Source organism: Pan troglodytes, chromosome 7 (assembly GCF_028858775.2).
Source record: "Pan troglodytes isolate AG18354 chromosome 7, NHGRI_mPanTro3-v2.0_pri, whole genome shotgun sequence".
Lineage (NCBI taxonomy): Eukaryota > Metazoa > Chordata > Mammalia > Primates > Hominidae > Pan > Pan troglodytes.
In genome coordinates this window covers 7,542,231-7,563,895 of record NC_072405.2, presented here as the reverse complement: position 1 = coordinate 7,563,895, position 21,665 = coordinate 7,542,231, and the positions used below count along the sequence as shown (strand labels likewise).

At 50.0% G+C, this 21,665-nt stretch overlaps 1 protein-coding gene across 24 annotated transcripts in view; it reads left to right on the top strand.

Annotated features, from left to right (window-relative positions):
* The window catches only part of ERICH1 (glutamate rich 1), an 81,979-nt gene that overhangs the window by 43,471 nt on the left and 16,843 nt on the right, over positions 1 to 21,665 (top strand). For 12 of the 24 annotated variants that reach the window (XR_010159394.1, XR_008536584.2, XR_008536585.2 and 9 more), the window contains 2 exons: positions 9,450 to 10,376; positions 14,161 to 14,379. Coding sequence is in view for 12 of the 24 variants with exons in the window: in XM_016960198.4 (XP_016815687.3) it covers positions 9,450 to 10,376; positions 14,161 to 14,379 (1,146 nt within the window). In the remaining 12 variants the exon portion in view is untranslated. Of the gene's footprint in view, positions 1 to 6,426; positions 6,684 to 9,449; positions 10,377 to 14,160; positions 14,380 to 14,835; positions 15,001 to 18,290; positions 18,768 to 21,665 lie in introns of those variants that run through there. The other 12 variants (XR_010159392.1, XR_010159395.1, XR_010159396.1 and 9 more) reach the window with 5 other exon arrangements.

The following is a 21,665-nucleotide window of genomic DNA, read 5'->3' as shown; positions in this document are numbered from 1 at the left end:
AGCCTCACACAAATATAACCTCATTTTAACATTTTTTTTGTGGATACATTTACTGTATTTAAATTTACTATTTAAATTTTTTATTTACTGTGGCTTTATATTTATTGAATAATTCAATGGCTTTTCTTCATTTGTACTGTTTTAATTACTTTCTTAACTTTCCTATTCTTTAAATTAAAAAAATTATCCTGCATCTAATTTTAACTTAATGACTTGCCTCATGGTTTTGACAGTTTTATTTAAGGGAATTTAGCACTTTGTTGCCCTATTTTAAGACTTTTATTGCTTATAAAATTTTTATCATTTTGTTGGCCATTTTATGGAAAGTTATAGAAAATGACTAAATGTGAATTGTTTTTAAAAGTATCTATCAAGGTGTTTTATGGTGAGACACTAACTACTTTTCCACTAAGTCAGTTTTTAAGACTCAAACATGTAAACATGAAACATAAGAACAATTTCTTGAGTATGTATAATTCAAGCCCATTCAAAACTAATCTAGAAAATTTGGACATTAATTCGGTATCAAAGTCTGTCTCAGGGAAGAATTCGGGAACTAATCTTGTTGAAGATTATGAAATAATGTGTATTTGGCCACGTGTTTAGTAAGTATTCAGAAGGCAGACGTTTAGCTTAGCGGCAGATCACATCCGGAGGAAAACCAACCTTTCCTTTGGTGGTTCCTGATCACCGCCAGGCATCCAAATTCAAAATCACAAAACTTTAGCATCTAGATTGTTGTGTTTTAGCCCAACTCAGTTTTTTATAACATTGAGGTCCTGTATGGTCTTTCAGTACCATTTAGAATCAAAAGCTAAATGGTGTCCTGCAGCTGGCATGGAGCCGGGGGAGGAAGCCACATTTCCAGCTCCAAGGCTGTGCCTCCCTTGCTGTCTTTGGAAATTACTGCTCCAGATTCAGATCCATTAAGAGAGAGAGAGCGAGAATCCATTTTTTTAAAGTGACAGGGAACTCTTCAAGTCCTCTTTATTCGGAGGGTGTTCAGGCACCTGCTGACCCTCACGGCTGACCCTGGAGGGGTGCTCCCCGTCTCACAGGCAGTCCTTGGTGGCTGAGGCCCTGGGGAGAAGTCTCTGTCCCAGGAGCCATGTGAGCTACCTTCATTCCCTGAAGCCCTGTCTGCTGGGTCTGAATTTTATCCTCAAAGGCCAAACCAAACATGAATTCCTCTCTCTGTGGCAGGTCTTCTACATGGCAAGCAACTGCCATGGTCCACGCCAGCCACAGCCACCGCTTGTCCATCCCTGAATCTCCAGGGGTCTCAAACCACCCTGCCTGGGGCAGGACATGCTTCTCAGCAGGCCCGAGTGTCCGCGTCTGTGAGACTCCAGTGTTTCCTTGGCTAAATGAGTACAATCTATGGTGTTATTACAAAATATTTTCCTGGATTTTAGGCAAACAACACACTCAGCAACTGGAAGCTTTTCATGTTACTACATTTTAAAGATCTGCTTTCACAGGTAGGGTTTAGATCAACTTGATAAGACGTTTACTACTTTTTATTTAGCACCTAGAGGACATTGGTAGCTTGAGGGTAATTATCAGATGCAATTTGTAGCCTAGCTTTGAATCTAGAATAAAGTTCATATTCCCTTTAAAATGCCTAGCCTACTTTCATGTAAGAAGGTGCAGCTGTGAGAATTAGAATCTGAAGACTGGTTATTTTTGGTATCTAACTATTTCTACTCCAGCAGTTCATCAGAATGTAGGTGCCAAATAGTAGCAGAGAGAGTTTTGACACATTGTGACTCCTTTTAAAGTTAGTGTGTCTGAAAGGTGTGTTTTGGGGATGGCAGCTTTTCAAAGCGCGCTGCTCCAATTATAAATAGCCCGGCCTCTGGTTCCCTCACATCGCTTTCAGCTGCTGGGTGTGAAGGGCGTAGACCTTCCACATGCCCTGGAGATGTGGACATTCTGGAGTCTCTGGAGTGGTTCTGAAAAGTCATATGGAGGGTGCAGCATGAGTGGAGAAGTCACAGTGCATCAGGGTAAAAGGGCCCGTGTCAGAGCCACCAGGACGCCAGAGCATAGAGCACATGCTCAGGGCCTCAGAGCTGTTTGGATGAAGCCTCCGTTGTTTTCCCCTTGACCTGCTGAGCCAACTGTCTTATTTTGGGTAATATTCCTTAGGGTCTTGTGTTCCTCACTAAAGCTGAGAACGGAATGCTGGGCAGACCCCTCAGATGAGACTTTGAGAAGCTGGGAGGTTGCAACTATAATTGTGTTACGGTGGTCAAGACACCTGTCAGACCACCGTGAGGAAGACTTCATTCAGGACATCACCCTAGGTGCAGGGACCACCACAACGGGGTTTTACACGGGGGCAGAGAGACTGGGCTCAAGACCAAATACAACAAGGAAAAGTGGGAATCTGTAGCCAAGGGGCAGGGTGGGGGTGGATGGAAAACTTCTGAGAGGAGACATCAAAGGTGAGAGAGAGTCTGGCTAAACCAACCCACCAGGATTCTTAATGAAGGCAGACAGGGCGATCAGACGTCACCGAGGGGTGGTGGGGTGAGGAGCCCAATCAGGTGTTAAGGGTGGGGTCCTTGCGAAAGTGACTTTGTTGCTGAGACTGGATTTTGCAGGGAAGCGCACAGATGGGCCTCAGAGGAGGTTCCGGAGCCTGACAAAGGCTCAGCTGGCCATCTTTCCACCCAGATGTAAGTGCGGCTTCTGCTTAAGAGATGGTTTCTGGCTTGGCAGGAAACCTAACAGCACAGTGAAAACATCATTACAAAGAAACAGGTCTGTCTGAATGAACTGAAGCTCAACAATTGCAAAATGGATGGGTTCTGTGGCTTCTGGTGGCAAGACCTGCAGAGGCCCTCTGTCTATGTTAGGTGGAGGGCACTGCTTTGCAATCCTGCTTGCGTTTTCTTCCTCCAAGTTCTGATTACTCTTGCATTCTTTGCATGAGACTCCAATCCCCAAGGAAGCTTTTCTCCATCTCATATGTGAAAGTCATTCATAAACATCTTTTTTTCTCAGTTGCCAAATTATTGTGACCCCTGCTGGGTATGTCTCACCACAAATGCAGGCACGTGTTTTAAATAAGACAGAGTTAAAGGATGTTGTTTTTCTCGTGAGCTAGATTGTAAGCTATTTTGTACAGTGCTCCATTGTCCAGAAGCATCAGGAACTTTGAGATCTGGGATGGAGTAGCCACCATGACTCAGCCTCCTAGGCTGGGCAGTGCTGCAGGGCTCTGGGCGTGGGGATTTGGGTGACCCTGGAGCTGCTGTCACACCCCCAGTTGACAGCGGGGGAAGTGGGGTGCAGAGGCCACAAGCTGGTGCGGCAGAGCCTGCCAAATGCATCCAGTCTGGCTCTCTGGGATACGGTGTTTTGTAGTGGCTTTGGACAGCATCACTGATGTTCAAAGTGTGCAGTCCATGAGTCTGCATGTAGCATGACCCTGAGACCACTATCGCAGTTGATATAATGAATGTGTCCGTCACCACCAGGTCTCCTTGTGCCCTGAGACTGCCCCTTCCTCCCCTCTGCCCTGTCCAGGAAGCCCCAGTGGATCTGCTCACAGACCCCAGGACTCACAGAGGTGGGGCCAGGTGGTGTGTGGAAATGGGGGAGCGGGGCGCTCTGGGCTCTCTCACACACTGTCAGGATGTTGCAGCTTATGATGTGTGTGTTGGTGGCATGTTCCTTTTTCTCCTGAGTAGTGACCACTGCATTTGTGACACACTTGCCTGTTGATGGGGTGGCAGCTGTGGATTCTCTTGGATTTTCTGTGTTTACAGGGGTGGCACTGTGGATTCTCTTGGACTTTCTGTGTTCACAGGGGTGGCAGCTGTGGATTCTCTTGGCCTTTCTGTGTTTACAGGGGAGGGGTGGCAGCCGTGGATTCTCTTGAACTTTCTGTGTTTACAGGGGAGGGGTGGCAGCTGTGGATTCTCTTGGACTTTCCGTGTTTTAAGGGGAGGGGTGGCAGCCGTGGATTCTCTTGGACTTTCTGTGTTTACAGGGGAGGGGGGGCAGCTGTGGATTCTCTTGGACTTTCCGTGTTTTCGGGGGAGGGGTGGCAGCTGTGGATTCTCTTGGACTTTCTGTGTTCACAGGGGGCGGGTGGCAGCTGTGGATTCTCTTGGACTTTCTGTTTTCAGGGGAGGGGTGGCAGCTGTGGATTCTCTTGGACTTTCTGTGTTCACGGGGGGCGGGTGGCAGCTGTGGATTCTCTTGGACTTTCTGTGTTTTCAGGGGAGGGGTGGCAGCTGTGGATTCTCTTGGACTTTCTGGGTTCACGGGGAGGGGTGGCAGCTGTGGATTCTCTTGGACTTTCTGTGTTTTCAGGGGAGGGGTGGCAGCTGTGGATTCTCTTGCATTTTCTGTGTTCATGGGTGGCAGCTGTGGATTCTCTTGGACTTTCTGTGTTTTCAGGGGTGGCAGCTATGGATTCTCTTGGACTTTCTGTGTTTTCAGGGGTGGCAGCTGTGGATTCTCTTGCATCTTCTGTGTTCACAGGGGTGGCAGCTGTGTTTCTTCCCTTCCAGCTCTTGCACACGTTGTCTCCCTGGTGCCCTGCCTGGAGCCCCAGTGTGGAGGTGACCACAGTGATGTCACAGGACCTGTTGGAAAAAAGGTTTTCAGCATTTCAACATCACGTATGACCTTGGCTGTGGGTTCTTGTAGGCATCTTGTATCCGATTTAGATTTCTTCTTTTGAGGCAGTTTGATTCGAGATTTTATCATACACTTTACATGACTGGAATCTTGTGAATATCTTGCATGGAATATTTGTAGCAGCATCCACGGGAGAGATGGGCCCGTGGCCCTCCCTTCTTGCATTGCCCTTGTCAGGGGAGTGGAGACGCTGGAGGCCTCACAGAGCTGCGAGGGGTGGGAACTGTGAGGGGTGGGTGCTGTGAGGGGTGGGAGCTGTGAGGGCCAGAGCTTTTGTGATGGGTGGGAGCCGTGAGAGATAGGAGCTGTGAGGTGTGGGAGCTGTGAGGGGCCAGAGCTTTTGTGAGGGGTGGGAGCTGTGAGGGGTCACTGCTGTGAGGAGTGGGAGCTGTGAGAGTTGGGAGCTGTGAGGGGTCACTGCTGTGAGGGGTGGAAGCCGTGAGGGGTCACTTGCTGTGAGCAGTAGGAGCTGTGAGGGATCAAAGCCGTGAGGGGTCAGAGCTGAAGCTGTGAGGGGTCACTGCTGAGAGGGACTGGAGCTTTGAGGGGTGGGTGCTGTGAGGGGTGGGAGCTGTGAGGGGCCAGAGCTTTGACGGGTGAGAGCTGTGAGAGGTGGGAGCTGTGAGTAGTTGGAGCTGTGAGGGGTCACTGCTGTAAGGGGTGGGAGCTGTGAGAGGTCACTGCTGAGGGATGGGAGCTGTAAGGGGTCACTTGCTGTGAGCGGTAGGAGCTGTGAGGGATCAAAGCTGTGAGGGGTCGGAGCTGAAGCTGTGAGGGGCCAGAATCGTAAGAGGCCAGAGTTGTGACGGACGTCAGAGCCATGAGGGCCCAGAGCCGTGAGGGACGTTGGAGTCGTCAGGGGTCATTATCTTTTCTGCTATCTGGAAACGGGTATGTAAGACATGTGTTGGCTTTTTCTTTTCTTTTGAGATGGAGTCTCACTCTGTCACCCAGGCTGGAGTGCAGTGGTGCAATCTGGGCTCACTGCAAGCTCCGCCTCCCGGGTTCAAGCGATTCTTCTGCCTGAGCCTCCTGAGTATCTGGGACTACAGGCACCTGCCACCACGCCCGGCTAATTTTTGTATTTTTAGTAGAGACTGGGTTTCACCATGTTAGCCAGGATGGTCTCCATCTCCTGACCTCGTGATCCGCCCACCTCGGCCTCCCAAGACTTTTTCTTTAAATGTTTAGTAAAAGTCACAGGTGAACCTATCTAAGCCTGAAGTTCTTTTGTGGGATTATTTTTAACTAGACTCATTTTTTAAGACAGATGCAGGAATATTGTGATTTTTTGTTTCTTTGTGTGTCCATTGGCTAAATTGTACTTTTCTCAGGAATCTGTTTCTAACGGATTAACTGATTTGCATGTCGTTGTGTGCAGTATCCTTTCATTACCTTCTTAACACCAACAAGACGTATCGGCACTTCTGTGTTCCCGATGCTGGTTTTTCAAGCCTCCTCTCTTAAACTAGACTTGGAAATCAGAGAAATTGGGGGGAAAAAAGCAGCCTATACTTAGACCACCCAAGGAGTAACTGCAGGGAGCATCCTGAGAAATGGATGTCCAGTCTCTTTTTTTTAATGTATATTAACTTTTCCTTTTCAAAAGTACACGCATACACATTTATGTGAAAAAAATATGATAAACTTACCATTTTATGGCCTTTTTGCCTCCTTCACCTTTTTAAATTACTGTTTTATAGTCTTATAAAAATAGATGAATAGCGCAATCGATCTCAACAGGGCAACCATTTGTTTGTCTTGTAGTCTTAGGAGGGGAAGCTGACCCCGGGGTCCGACACTGGCAATGAGCGGCACTGACAGAGCTGGCAGAGAAGGACGTGCCAGGAGGAGCCTGGGGGGTGATGAGCAGCAGAGAAGGACGAGCCGCAGAGAAGGACGAGCCGCAGAGAAGGACGAGCCGGGAGGAGCCTGGGGGGTGATGAACAGCATTCCGCAGCGTTCTTGCTGGGTGATGAGGGTCGCCCCTGTGACCTGTCGCATCCCAGAGGGGCTTCCTGTGGGTAGGAAAACACTCGATGTGTTACTTATCTCCAAATTAATGAAGGCAGTCCTATTTTTTAATAGACACCTAAGAGGAGAGGCTTAATTTCATCTTTTTTTTAACGGAACCTGGGGAATTAAAATGGATTACCTAGACGTGGTTGGTTTTAAACATCAGTGTGTTCAGGGCAGACCTAGGGGCTGCTGTTCAAAGACGTCTGGACCAGGCTGGTTGGTCAGACCTGCGCAGTGGACCCCAATAGCAACAACACACACTCCCAGATGAAATTATTCAAACACCCACTGGTGAGTGAGGAGCGAGATGAAGGTGTCGAGGAGACTCAGGCTTGGCGGCTTCATCTTGCGACTGTGTGCGGAGCTGCTTCAGCCTGTGCCACACTGTGGCGGTGGAGGCTATGCAGAAAGGATGCCAATCACATCAAGACACGGTGGGAACTCTATTCCACAAAGCGGCAGCAATATCATCTCACAGTTCCACAGGGGCGTTCAGTTTGACAGTGAACAGAGCTGGGGGGTGTCTACATCCAATGAAGAGGGGAGGCTGGTGCTTGGTAAAATACTTTCTGTATTTTCAGGGTGAGAGAAACCGATGCGACTGCTTTATCGAGTCATGGGGTGGGACTGCGTCACAGCTTGCGGTGTCCGCAGCTGGTGAAGAGCCCGGAGCTCACCCTCTGCAGGGTTCCTGTCCAGCAGGCGGGCAGGCCCTGGGCTTTGAGGGCGGTGTGCTTGAGGCTGTTGAGACAGAGGAGAATAGGAAACCGCTTTGAAGAGCTTCATTGTGGAAGAGGAACTCATGTATTCTATCTCATTTCAGAGGTGAAGGGAAAGCGCTTGAGTGGAAATGATAGGGAATCTGCCCTTACAGTGTCTCAGAAACTTCACTCACGTTGTTTCATTTTGATTCTTCACAATCTGTGATGGGGTGCACAGCTCAGAAAACTCCAAGAGGCACTTCCTAAAATGAGAACTGTCTGAACCCGCGCCCTTGGCGTGGTGCAGCGGCAAGCTTTATAGTTCTAGGTCTGCTCGGGCAACACCCGGGAGCCGTGTGCCGGCCATGGCACAGACGCCTGTGGTATAGACTTTACCCATCAGTGTCTGGGCGGGGCTTGGGTGTGGGGCGGGGCTTGTGCGCCATGTGCTGTCAGTTCTTGGCCCGCACACACCCTCTGTTCCCCCCGCATGGCGCCAGTTACTTATCTGAGACCCTTCTGTCAGGGAGCAGCAGCACGGGTAGTGCGCCTCTGTCCTCACGAGGGGGCACCGCGCCTCTGTCCTCACCGAGGGGGCGCCGCGCCTCTGTCCTCACGAGGGGGCACCGCGTCTCTGTCCTCACCGAGGGGGCTCCGCGCCTCTGTCCTCACGAGGGGGCGCCGGGCCTCTGTCCTCACCGAGGGGGCACCGCGTCTCTGTCCTCACCGAGGGGGCTCCGCGCCTCTGTCCTCACGAGGGGGCGCCGGGCCTCTGTCCTCACCGAGGGGGCTCCGCGCCTCTGTCCTCACCGAGGGGGCGCCGCGCCTCTGTCCTCACCGAGGGGGCGCCGCGCCTCTGTCCTCACCGAGGGGGCGCCGCGCCTCTGTCCTCACCGAGGGGGCGCCGCGCCTCTGTCCTCACCGAGGGGGCGCCGCGCCTCTGTCCTCACCGAGGGGGCGCCGCGCCTCTGTCCTCACTGAGGTGTTGAGACTGCCATGGTTTATCCATGGTGCTTCCTGCCCACCCTCTCCCCAGCCGCCCGTTTCAAGCCATGCTGCCCCTCTCAGCCTGTGAGAATTGGCTGTGCTACCTCTTCTGTTCCGCAACACCACAGTGGTAGTTTGAAATCGGCCATGGGGGAAATATTTACACCAGGGAAATTAGCAGATGGGAGGACTTAGGACTTTTCAGAGAGCTGGTTATTAGCCATTTACCAGCACACCACCAACCTATGCTATTTATAAACCACTTTCTGCCAACCTGGAGTCCAGCTTAGCTTCGTGTCAAAACGCAACCTGTTGCTGACTCAGATGGGCAAATCATCATTACTTATTTTTTATTCTCACACACAAGTAACTTTAGAAAGGACTAAATTGTAAAATATATTTTTTAAAAAAACAAAAGAAATAAGGGTTTCCCCCCCATAGAGGGAAAGGCCCATAGAAATGAAATTTTACTATAAAAATGCAACAACTGGCCAGGCGCAATGGCTCATTCCCAAAATCCCAGCACTTTGGGAGCCCGAGGCAGGTGGATCACTTGAGACCAGGAGTTTGAGACAACCCTGGCCAACATGGCGAAACCCCGTCTCTACTGAAAATAAAAAAATTAGCTGGGCATGGTGGTGCTTGCCTGTACTCCCAGCTACTGGAGAGGCAGTGGTACCAGAATCACTTGAACCTGGGAGGCAGAGGTTGCAGTGAGCCGAGATTGTTCCACTGCACTCCAGCCTGTGCAGCAAAGTAAGACTCTGTCTCAGGAAAAAAAAAAAAAAAAAAAAAAAAAGCAACAACTTGTACATCCTTCAAAACACACCATATATTATTGTCGCATCTGTGAGTGTATGTACATCTAAATGAGCCTTTTATGGGAAAAAAAAAAGTAGGTTGCTAATTTATATTACGTTAGTCCTAGGATCTTTGATGGTAAAGTTGAGAATCACCGAAGTAAATAGTGTAAACTCTTTTTCTACTAAAACTACAAGATCCTGATGGAAAATTTATTTAGCCTAATATGTTTATTATGGTTTCATTGTACTGAAAATTGTTATATTTGAATTTTTTTAACAGATCAGGATCTTCATGACCAGCCAAAGAGAAGAAGAATTAGGAAGCATAAATCAAAGAAAAAATTTAAAAATCCCAATAGTGTTCTTATAGAACAAGCAGAATTAGAGAAACAGCAGAGTCTGTTACAGGAGAAATCTCAGCAACAGCACACAGATGGCACCACAATAAGCAAAAATAAAAAAAGGAAACTGAAAAAGAAACAGCAAATTAAAAGGAAGAAAGCAGCCGGCTTGGCAGCAAAGGCTGCTGGTGTCAGTTTCATGTACCAGCCCGAGGACAGCAGCAATGAAGGGGAAGGCGTGGGAGAGGCTGGTGAGGAGGATGGTGTGGACGCCAGCGAGGAAGATCCGACACCGGCCGGGGAGGAAGACGTTAAAGACACCAGGGAGGAGGACGGTGCGGAGGCCAGCGAGGAAGACCTGACACGGGCTAGGCAGGAAGAGGGTGCGGACGCCAGTGAGGAAGATCCGACACCGGCCGGGGAGGAAGACGTTAAAGACGCCAGGGAGGAGGACGGTGTGGACACCAATGAGGAAGACCTGACACGGGCTACGGAGGAAGAGGGTGCGGACGCCAGTGAGGAAGATCCGACACCGGCCGGGGAGGAAGACGTTAAAGACGCCAGGGAGGAGGACGGTGTGGACACCAATGAGGAAGACCTGACACGGGCTACGGAGGAAGAGGGTGCGGACGCCAGTGAGGAAGATCCGACACCGGCCGGGGAGGAAGACGTTAAAGACGCCAGGGAGGAGGACGGTGCGGACGCCAGCGAGGAAGACCTGACACGGGCTACGGAGGAAGAGGGTGCAGACTCCGGGGAGGAGGACGGTGCAGACGCCAGCGAGGAAGATGATACAATTACCAATGAAAAGGCAGACAGTATTCTAAAGTTTTTGAAGTCAACACAGGAAATGTATTTTTATGACGGTATGTTTTTTACTGTTTTTCTCTTGCATAGTGACATCCACTTAAAAGTTTATTAAAACAAAGAAATATAATGCTTAAATGTTAAAACATACATTAAAAATATTCAATGTAAAATAGTTGTAAGGCAAGTAATATAAGTAAAAAATATTCAATGTAAATAATTAGTTATAAGGCAAAGATCAGAGTATTTACGTGCTTTCCACCGATGATGTGGATGGGCATGTGCCCCTGGCATATCCAGAGAAGCAGTGTGGTGGCCCTGGCCAGCTGTGCCAAGGACAGGCTGGCCCCGTGTCCTCCATGCCTCTAAGGTCAGGTTTTGGAGTGTGTTGGCATCCAGGCTATTTTTCTAAACAAGAGATAAATCCAGATTGGAGGTTTTGATGAGCTGAGCTCACCTTCATAAGCAGACTGAGAGGTGAAGGAAACACAGCTTGCACCTTTAGGACAGATTTCATTTTCTCTTCCACATAGAACGGATGCACGATTTCTCAGCAAGCGTTTTTGTGCAGCTGTTTGTACTGACATAAGATAAGGAAAATAAACATAGGTTTAATGTCACAGATGGCACTTGCTTACATCTGCACTACACTTTGTTGACTGCTGACCTAGGGATACATGGCTGCCCCAGAACAGAGATACTCACCGTGGGCTGGCTTCCTGGCTTTCTTCTCTTTAATTTTTTTTTAATACTTTTTAATTTTTGTGGGTATAGGTGTCTTTTCCATGACGTTACCAGCAGGTTCAGGTTAATGTGGTGGGTTTAGCAGATCCAGATTTAAGCAAGGCATTTGATGGTGTTCTTATGAGCAAGATTGAGAAATATCAGCTATGTAATAATTTGGCAAGTAAGTAACTGATTTTAACAAAGATGCAGAAGTACCATTTTTAATAGATTGATTTCAACACGAAGAGCACTCTAGCCTCTTCCTCTTTAGCGTGTTTCTCAGCAGATTGTATTAACAAATTGAAAACATATATCCAGATGGCACATCAGGAAGACATGGCTAAGACACTGCAAAGTAGACATAGAATTCAGAAAGATCTCAGTAAACTTTCTGTTCTGTGTGTGATCGAGCTGCTTGGGGCCAACCAACAGTCATGCCAGGAGTAACCGAAAAGCCAGGATGAGAAACACCTGTTGAAGGGATCAGGCAGCTACTCAGGAGAACAGCTCATAGAAAGATGGAACTCCTGGAACCCTCACGGGGAGATTATCATGGAAACATCTGCAGCCACTTGTCTTCAGGAATCTGCAAGTCCTGAGTGTGGGCGTTGGGTGAGGGTCTGGGGAAAGAACCTGGTGGAGCCCAGAGAGGCAGTAAAACCAGCCTCACAGGTTGAGAAACCAAAAGCAGAGCCTGGAGCCCAGTGAGCACAGACAGAGCTGGGGCCGGCAGGTTCAGAGGTCGCAGCCTGGAGCCCAGTGAGCACAGACATTAGAGCCGGGGCCGGCAGGTTCAGAGGTCGCAGCCTGGAGCCCAGTGAGCACAGACATTAGAGCCGGGGCCGGCAGGTTCAGAGGTCGCAGCCTGGAGCCCAGTGAGCACAGACATTAGAGCCGGGGCCGGCAGGTTCAGAGGTCGCAGCCTGGAGCCCAGTGAGCACAGACATTAGGGCCAGGGCCGGCAGGTTCAGAGGTCGCAGCCTGGAGCCCAGTGAGCACAGACATTAGAGCCGGGGCCGGCAGGTTCAGAGGTCGCAGCCTGGAGCCCAGTGAGCACAGACATTAGAGCCGGGGCCGGCAGGTTCAGAGGTCGCAGCCTGGAGCCCAGTGAGCAGAGATATTAGAGCCGGGGCCGGCAGGTTCAGAGGTCGCAGCCTGGAGCCCAGTGAGCACAGACATTAGAGCCGGGGCCAGCAGATTCAGAGGTCGCAGCCTGGAGCCCAGTGAGCACAGACATTAGAGCCGGGGCAGGCAGGTTCAGAGGTCGGAGCCTGGGGGACCGGTGGGCTCAGAGGTCGGAGCAGGGGCCGGCGGGTTCAGAGGTCAGATCCTGGGGACTGGTGGGCTCAGAGGTCAGAGCAGGGGCCAGTGGGTTCAGAGGTCAGAGCCTGGGGACCAGTGAGCTCAGATGTTGGACCTGGGGCCAGGGGGTTCAGAGGTTGGAGCTGGGGCCGGTGGACTCAGAGGTCAGAGAACAGAACTCAACACTGCATGGCTTCCCTTAGAACCTTTGCCCAATTCTGAAGCTGTGGGTGGAAGATGAGAAGCCACAAAGAGAGCCTCCGAATAACATAGGAGCCTCTTGGCCATCTTGAGGTGCTGATGAGATGAGGATCGGCCTGACCCTCGAGCCCAGCAGAGCAGGGCAGCCCAGAAGCAGATGACCCTGTCCCAAATGTGTGGCCACCCTGGAGTCAGCTTAGTCCCTGCACGGTCCAGGGGATCCACCTCTACTCGGTCTGCCTGGCGGAGCAAAGGGTGAGCCCTCTAGAGGAAAATGTCGCCATCCTAGACCTCTGCAGTCTTTCCTATGTGTTCAGCAACAGTTTACCGGGCATGCCACGAGACAGGACCACAGCACCGAAAACCACGAGAAAAAAAGAGCAGTAGAGCCACAGTGGGAGAGGCCGATGTTATCAGATAAGGAGCCTAAAATAAGGGGAAAAAGGAAAAATTGGAGCATTTCGCCAGGTAACTTGAATCTACTAAAATAATCAAATGGAAATTTTAGGCCTGAGAAATATAGTAACTAAAATTCAGGCCTCAAAAGACAGGGAAACAGCAAATGAGAGTTGGTATAAAAGAGAATTAGTGACCGGGAAGACAGGTGAAAGAAAGTCCCCAGAATGCAGAGTGGAGAGAAAACGGGTGGAAAACACAGGAAAGAGCCCGGCAGACATGGAGTGGGAAGTCGTGTCCCTGAAACAGGCCCCGGTGGAGAGGAGAGAGGACGGAGCGGGGGCAGGACGGAGATGTGACATTTGGGAGTTTTACACCATTGTTACAGGACACAGAGTCACAGGTTGAAGAAGTCCTGCCAAGTCCAAGCAGGGTTAACGCCAAAACCGCCAGAGGCAAGTGAATTGCAGTCATACTGCTGAACAGCAGCCAGAGAAGCAAGACCAGCAGCCAGACCCAGGGGAAGTCGGGGGCTAGTTTTCAGTTCTCCTTGATTTCTTCTAAACAGCCACAGTCTGATTCTTTTTTTAAGCGATGTGATGTGGACATAGAGAGCTTGCTTTCATTGTCTGGTTTAACCTGCTGCTGTTCGTAGCCCTGAGTCGTGTGTTGGACAGGGAAGGCATCTCACCAGACAGACGTGTAGACGGGCCAGGGGAGGCATCTCACCAGACAGAGGTGTAGACGGGCCAGGGGAGGCGTCTCACCAGACAGAGGTGTAGACGGGCCAGGGGAGGCGTCTCACCAGACAGACGTGTAGACGGGCCAGGGGAGGCGTCTCACCAGACAGAGGTGTAGACGGGCCAGGGGAGGCGTCTCACCAGACAGACGTGTAGACGGGCCAGGGGAGGCGTCTCACCAGACAGAGGTGTAGACGGGCCAGGGGAGGCGTCTCACCAGACAGAGGTGTAGACGGGCCAGGGGAGGTGTCTCACCAGACAGACGTGTAGACGGGCCAGGTTTCCACAGTCGTTCATGCAGTGGTATTTTGTACTGAGCTCTGTTCTGATTCTCTCTTCTGGTAGCTTCTCATCTCCCAGACATGTCATTCTGTGTGGAAGCGTAGGTTTGAGACCTTCCTTAAGAGAGGAAAGCTTATCTTTAGTTTATAGAAATAAAAACAAAACTGTATTTCCAAGCAAAACTGACTTTATGTAGGTGTCTCCAGAGATGCAGCTTCAGCCGCCCTCGCAGATGCCGCTTCAGCCGCCCTCGCAGATGCCGCTGAGGAGCTGCTGGACCGTCTTGCGTCACACAGCATGCCGCCCTCAGACGTGTCCATCCTGTACCACATGAAAACGCTGCTGCTCCTGCAAGATACTGAGAGATTGAAGCATGCTCTGGAAATGTTCCCAGAACATTGCACGATGCCTCCTGGTAAGTACCGTACGATTTTTTCAAGGTCCTGCTTAAGATACTCTCATCGAGGTTTGCCTCTAAAAGACTTACACGCCACCAAAACAGCAATGAGTTGGAAAATATGACACTGCACATATGGCATGGGAGAATAGAGTCCCAGAGAGAAACAGGCTTCCTGCATCTCTGCTTGATATAAAAATATTTCACATAATATATGCAGAAATGCATGTGCAGTCTAAGTTTCCAGACTTGGGAGCTGTCAACTCTTGGAGCCAAATTTTCCTAAGTTTAAATAGAAATGAATTCATTTCTTCCTCTTTTCCTTCTCCTCTACTGGTGTGGTAGATGGTAAATTTTTGCTTACCTCCAACTCTCTGGTACTTTATTGAACCCCTGACGTGGTGATGACGACTTCTATTTTCTGCCACCTTCACCGGGCATCCTTTTCATGCAAACTGTTGTGTGCTGGAGCAGCTGTGCTCATGTCTTCCCAATGCCGTGTGTGGTGACACAAGCTGTGGTGAGGGTATTCAGGCCACAGAAACCTGCAAATGCTGAAAATCAGAAATTCAGGCTGTTGAGCCATTCACCTGCACACCACTGAGTGCAGAGCAGCCCACCTGGCCCAGGGCTGGCGTGTGGCACCCATCCATGGCACCCGTCCCAGAGGAGGAGTGGAGGAGGGTCCGTGGCACCCGTCAGTGGCACCTATCCCAGAGGAGGAGTGAAGGTGGGTCCGTGGCACCCGTCCCAGAGAAGGAGTGAAGGAGGCTCTGCAGATTTTGTGGAGGGAGTTTCAGAGTAAGTGTCGGGAGTGGTTTCTGTCCGTAGAAACCACATTGCTGAGGGGTCAAGACCAGCATGTTAGAGAAGCCAGGTAGCAAACAGTTACATAACCATGGTATGATGATGCCGTGGCACCGGTGCAGGGAGCCGGGGGCTGCAGGGACCACAAGGCTGGAGTCACAGCATGCAGAGCATATGGGTGCTGGAGGAGCTGCCTTCATGCAGAACGCCCTCATCCGTCAAGGAGCTGTTGGCTTTGTGTTGCCCTGCATGGTGCTGTGGGCTGTGGAGCCTACCACTGGGGAAGGCTGGTGGGGACCCCACCCTGGGGCGCTTGCTCTCTAGCTGAGGAGCTGGAAAAGAAGCCAGATACTCGGTGAGATGCGTCATAGAGCTGCAGATAGATCCTGGAGATGAGGCTGTGGAGGAGCGGGAAGAGGAGGGTGTTGTTGCAGCCAAGTGCACATGCGCTGAGATGGGTGAACCCATGTGTTTGGGAGCTGCGAGGAGCCCGGTGGCTGGACCAGGGGATGGATGTGAGTTGCAGAAGGTGGAGAGGTGACAGGGCCAGGCACATGGGAGGAGCCCGGTGGCTGGACCAGGGGATGCAGGTGACAGGGCGAGGTGCATTGAGTGAGTCTCAGAAGGGGGAGAGGTGACAGGACCAGGCACATGGGACCCCGGGCATGTGAGCCTTGTGGGCTTCTACGCAGACAGAGACAGGAGGTTCCTGGAAGCTATGAGGCTTCTGGGCTGTTATCTTGAGGCTGGATGGAGGTGATAGAGAATGGAGACCAGTCGGGGGCTGCTGAGGACCTGCTGAGAGATACCTGCAGCGTGGACCAGGTAGGGGCGGCTGAGGATTTGCCAAGAGGTACTTGCAGCATGGATCAGGTTGGGGTTGCTGAGGACCTGCTGAGAGGGGCCTGCAGCGTGGACCAAGGTGCAGCCACAGGTTAGGCAGCTGTAGCCAACGTCCAGGTGGACCATGGAGGTAGAACCAGTGGGAGCTGCCGAGTGGCCGGTGAGGCACTGGGAGGACCAGGTCACCGCGAGGAGGAGGAGGGGCTCCCAGAAAGATAGGGTTTGAGGTGAGAGGCCCTGCCCAGAGCGCAGTGCTGGGCAGCTATGCAGGTGCCAGTCAGACCTCAGGTTCCAGCTGAGGCTCAAGAGGGCCATGAGGCCGGGAGTGCAGGGAGGAGAGAGATCAGGGACAGTGAGTACAGATGCCCACCAGGAGCGTGACCAGGGGCCATGAGAAACGACACTGGAGGAGGAAGCAGGGCCCGCGGGCGACAGTGGAAGAGAGAGGAGGGGCCCCAGCAGGAAGGTGGCAGTGCTTCTGAGAAGGCACCTGTGTGTGCGGAGAGGGCGGCGTTGGCCCCAGGCGGGCATCTGTTTCTGGTGGGTTGTCAGGCCTCTTACAGCAAGTACTTAACAAACTTAGATTTCCATAATCAGATGTATCTCAAACCGCAAAAAAAAAGCTGATTTTATTATGTTAAACTGATAGGAGATTTTTATGAGAGATGAAAGTAAGCGATTTTAACTTTTTAATTTTTTTAATTTTTGCTCTGTTTCTCACACTTGGGGCTTTTCTGAAATTCACCAAAAGAGTTTTGGCAGTTGTGGGGAATTTACCAGAACCCCCCATTATTAAAACAATTGGTTTCTTATATTAAAATCATCAGACAGGTTTTGTGTACACAGACATTTATGTTAAGCCACTGATAGAACTAAACTGTGTGTAGGAACCTGTTTTCTCTAAGAAAGGACTCCTTTGAGTTCTGTAGGATATGTGCTTAAAGGTTTTCTATGTCAAGCTATTTTATGAAATAAAATTTTACAAACAATGAAGCTTCATTTTCACACGTTGTATTTGTTTAATGCAGACTTGGCCTATACGAGTTTTTGAAATTAAGGGTTTTTTCCGTAAAACTAGCTTAGGAGTTTAATTAGTCACTGTGTCTCTCACCTCTGTAGGATGAGCACAGAGATCACATTTGAAAAGCAGGTGTGGGTGTTTTCTGCCGATCATGTCTCCTCTGCCTCTTCTCTGGCTCAGCGGTTACTTTTCCTCAGTCATGGGGGCTGCATTCAGCTGCGATGCCAGCATTAGGGCCAAGCTCTCCCGCTTCTGTGACGTTTTATTACACGTACTCCTTATCAGTAGTAGCTGCCATTCCCTGAGTGTTCCTCCCACCGTGCACTGAGAAGGGCTGAGGATTTCCGAACATCAACCTCCTCTAACCCTCTGTATGGGAATTAGATTTTTATCATCCTGACTGTTGGGGCTTTCTAGAGCTCAGGCAACTTGCCCCTGGGCGGGATGGAGCCTGTCTGGGGGGAGTGTGAATGAGGCTTCTGTTGTCTGTGGCTTGGCTCTATGTGGTTGGAAACTTCAGAAGCAGTAGATTCCAGGTGCAACATTTGGTGCCCGGACAAGTTGTAAAACCTGACCTTGGGGAGAGCCTTCACTGGCAGCCAGTGTCCACCCGTGAGCCCGGTGAGCACAGACGTTAGAGCCAGGGCCGGCGGGCTCAGAGGTCGGAGCCGGGGACCAGTGGGCTCAGAGGTCGGAGCCTTGTCCCTGCCGTGAAGCTCTGAGGGTTGGTGGTGACATCAGGGGCGATTGTGGCGTCGCGATTGTGGTGTCTTGGCTGCCTTTGGCCGGCGCTGCCACAGCCCTGGTTTCATGACGTGGGCACCACATGGTCCTGTGTTGTCTCACTTACGGCTCCACTTCTGGCTTTTTTCTACTTGCTCACCCTTGACATAAACTTCTATTTCATTTTCATTTCGGTTTATATGTGGGTTTTCTTCCAGGTCTGATGTTAAGCCTATAATATTGCAATGTGATGTTTTGAAGTTAAGGTGTAATAGAGCCAGTGAACCAAGGGTTCACACCCCTGTGAAATACAAATATTCAGAATTGAGCCACTGTGTTGCCGTACTGATTATGTAATGTGTGATTAACAAGTGTAATGTGTCACTTTCAACATCAGTTTCATGCCAAAGCTGCATTTTATTAGATTATTTGGGAGTTCACTTTGGGCCCAAAGGCTCGTGTCTACATAATAATAACTTATGATTTTTCTTTTTGTCTTTGTTTTATTTTTTGTTTTGTGTTTTTTGCTTTCTAGACCATGCCAGAGTAATCTCAGCTTTCTTTAGTTACTGGATCACACATATCCTTCCTGAGAAGAGCAGTGACTAAAATGGAATATCTCTTTAATAACAGCTCCTCTTTAACAAAAAAACTTAAAAGACAAATGTGAGATGGGCTTAGAGTTAGTTCTCTGGGAACTTGAAAGACATTTCTGCCATATTATTTATTCACGTGTTTGTTCCTGGTGGGCAAGATGCCATCTGAGGCTTCAGATGAGAAATTGGGGTAAAATGGAAATTTTTCACTTATTTGCAATTATATATATCTTGAATTACTACATAAAACTTGATTCTGTTTTTCTACTTATTGTAAAAATTGAAAATGGACATTCTGTTAAGTTAAATGTATAGTTAGAAGCTCATATATTTTTATGAAGTTTTGAATCACCTTGTATCTGAAAGTCTCTGTTTTAAGAATGCTTTCTGGGTATTAAAATGTTCTAGTTTAAGTAGTTTGAATATAGTTGAGTTTTTTTTCTCTTCTCTACTTTGTGAATCATATCAGGTACCTGTTTTTCCTGTTTCGATTTTCTTTTCTGTCATAGAAGCAGTCGTCAGTTCTTGGTATTACTAAGTGTTAAAAGCATCAGTCAGGCCGGGTGCGGTGGCTCATGCCTGTAATCCTGGCACTTTGGGAGACCGAGGCAGGCGGATCACAACGTCAGGAGATCGAGACCATCCTGGCTAACACGGTGAAACCCCATCTCTATTAAAAATACAAAAAATTAGCCGGGCGTGGTGGTGGGCGCCTGTAGTCCCAGCTACTCTGGAGGCTGAGGCAAGAGAATGGCATGAACCCAGGAGGCGGAGCTTGCAGTGAGCCGAGATCGCACCACTGCACTGCAGCCTGGGCGACAGAGCGAGACTCCAGCTCAAAAAAAAAAACAAAAAAAAAAAAAAAAAAAAAAACCATCAGTCAATTGGTACAGCATTTTGTGAGGGCAGGTGCCTCTATCTATGAAAGGGTTTTATTGTGGTAAAACATACATACAGCTCATTTTAGTCATTTTAGGTGCATGATTCAAGGTACCACATGCGTTTGCCGGGACCACCACACTCGTCCTGTTTGTGGTGAGAGCATCCCTCTGTGTCTTCCAGGACCCATGTGTACCCTGTCCCGCCTGTCCTGCCTATCCCGCCTGTCCCACCTGTCCCGCCTGTCCCGCCTGTGAGCATCCGTGTCCCAGACGCTGTGTGGGTGCCCATCTCCCTTCCTCTAGGGAGTGGAACTGCAGGGTCGCCTGGTGACGGTGACGTTCTGAGGAGGTGACAGGCGGGCTGCTGGGCTCCCCACTCCCCCAGTGCTGATCAGGGCCATTCTGACGGGTGGAGGTGGCTGCTCAAGTGTTGCTGTCCTCTTCTGTCTGTCTTTGGAGAACATCAGCCCAGACCACCCCTGCCCAAAGCTGATGCTTAGATGGGCAGCGTGGAGGGAGGGGAAGGAAGCCTTGGCGTCCCCGCCGGCCCCTGTCCTGCCACTTCCCTCCAGGTCCCTAAGAGACGTCTCTTCCACATGTTGGAACCTTCTGGAAGCAGGTGAAACAGGGATGTTTCTGGCTCTGGAAATAGTCCCCTTGGATCTGGTGGCCTTGCAGTGTCCCCGTCTTGATGCAGGTTGTAGGCCCTGGAGCACAGGCATGTGGCAGCGGACGCCACTCTTCCCAGCGTCACCCGAGGACAGGACGCAGGCTGCTCCAGACAGGGTGTTCCCAGGAGGCCACACGTGAGGCAGGAGCTGCAGGCGCCGCTGCTCCACCGTCTTTTGGCATCAGGGGAGCTGTGGTTGTCTGCAGGGCGCCCTGCCCGCCCCTGCCCTCCCTTCTCTTCCCCTAACTCCGAAGTCATTGTGAGGCGTGGGAGTGGCCAGGAGCCGCTCATCCCACAGTAACAACCTGTGCTGCAGTGGTGTCCAAGCCGGACTCCTGCCTCCATCGAGAACCTCCATGGCCTTGTGGAACCTGGGATCTCAGAGGCACCAGCCTGCAAACCTCCCGTTTAAATGCTTCTTTTTTTATTTTTTATTTTTATTTTCTTTTTGAGACGGAGTCTCGCTTTTGTTGCCCATGCTGGAGTGCAATAGTGTGATCTCAGCTCACCTCAACTTCCACCTCCCAGGTTCAAGCGATTCTCCAGCCTCAGCCTCCCAAGTAGCTGGGATTACAGGCATATGCCACCACACATGACTAATTTTGTATTTTTAGTAGAGAAAGGGTTTCTCCATGTTGGTCAGGCTGGTCTTGAACTCTCGACCTCAGGTGATCCACCCGTCTCACCCTTCCAAAGTGCTGGGATTAGTGGTATGAGCCACCGCACCTGGCCTAAATGCTTCTTAATTAATAGCACATGCTTTGCAAATATGAAAATAAATTCAATATTGGCAGACTCATAATTTTACTATTCTTAACGTCCCATTTGTGTCTTTTAATGATGAACCATCTCCACCTTCTCCATCCCCTGCAAGTGAATGCACCATTGCAGGGGTGGTGGGTCATGTGTGGCCTTTTCCTGGGTTGCACAGAATCCCTGCCCTTGCAGGGGATGGTGGTTCACATGTGGCCATTTCCTGGGTTCCACAGAATCCCTGTAGGTTCCACAGAATCCCTGTCATTGCAGGGCTGGTGGGTCATGTGTGGCCTTTTCCTGGGTCCCTGTAGGTTCCACAGAATCCCTGCCATTGCAGGGGTGGTGGGTCATGTGTGGCCTTTTCCTGGGTTCCACAGAATCCCTGTAGGTTCCACAGAATCCCTGCCACTGCGGGGGGTGGTGGGTCACGTGTGGCCGTTTCCTGGGTTCCACAGAATTCCTGTAGACTCCCTTCTTGCTTCTGTGATCCTGTGGGGCTTTACTTGGCGAAACCTTCTGCGTTCACTTTCCTGACCCTGAGAATATTGAGGAATAGAGGTACAGTCGAGCAGGTGGGATGCTCAGGGTTAATTCGTTTTGTGTATCATTCTGATTCCAAAAAGGAAAATGCATCTTCTGCAAAACAAAAGCAAATAAATCTTGTCTCTAATATGTCAGCATAGATATGATAATCTGTTTATTCCACTGTGTTTGAAGTTAGATAATAATTAGATCAATTTATCTTCTATAATAGTGCAAAATATTCAGTTCATGTAATTTATTTTCTGTAAACCATGTCAGTTAAGACAGGCAGAGAAGGAAACAGTCAGGAGCATGAGGAATTGTCAGGTTGCCAATATTAAGACAGTTGTGCCTAGAAGGAAAAAAACACAGAATATCTGAGCCTGTCAGTACTGCCTGCACCCTGGGACCTCCGCCTGTGTCTGCAGAGCCTGAGAAGAGAGGGCTTGCACAAGCCGGTCTCTAATTTGTTTCCCAGGCCCAGC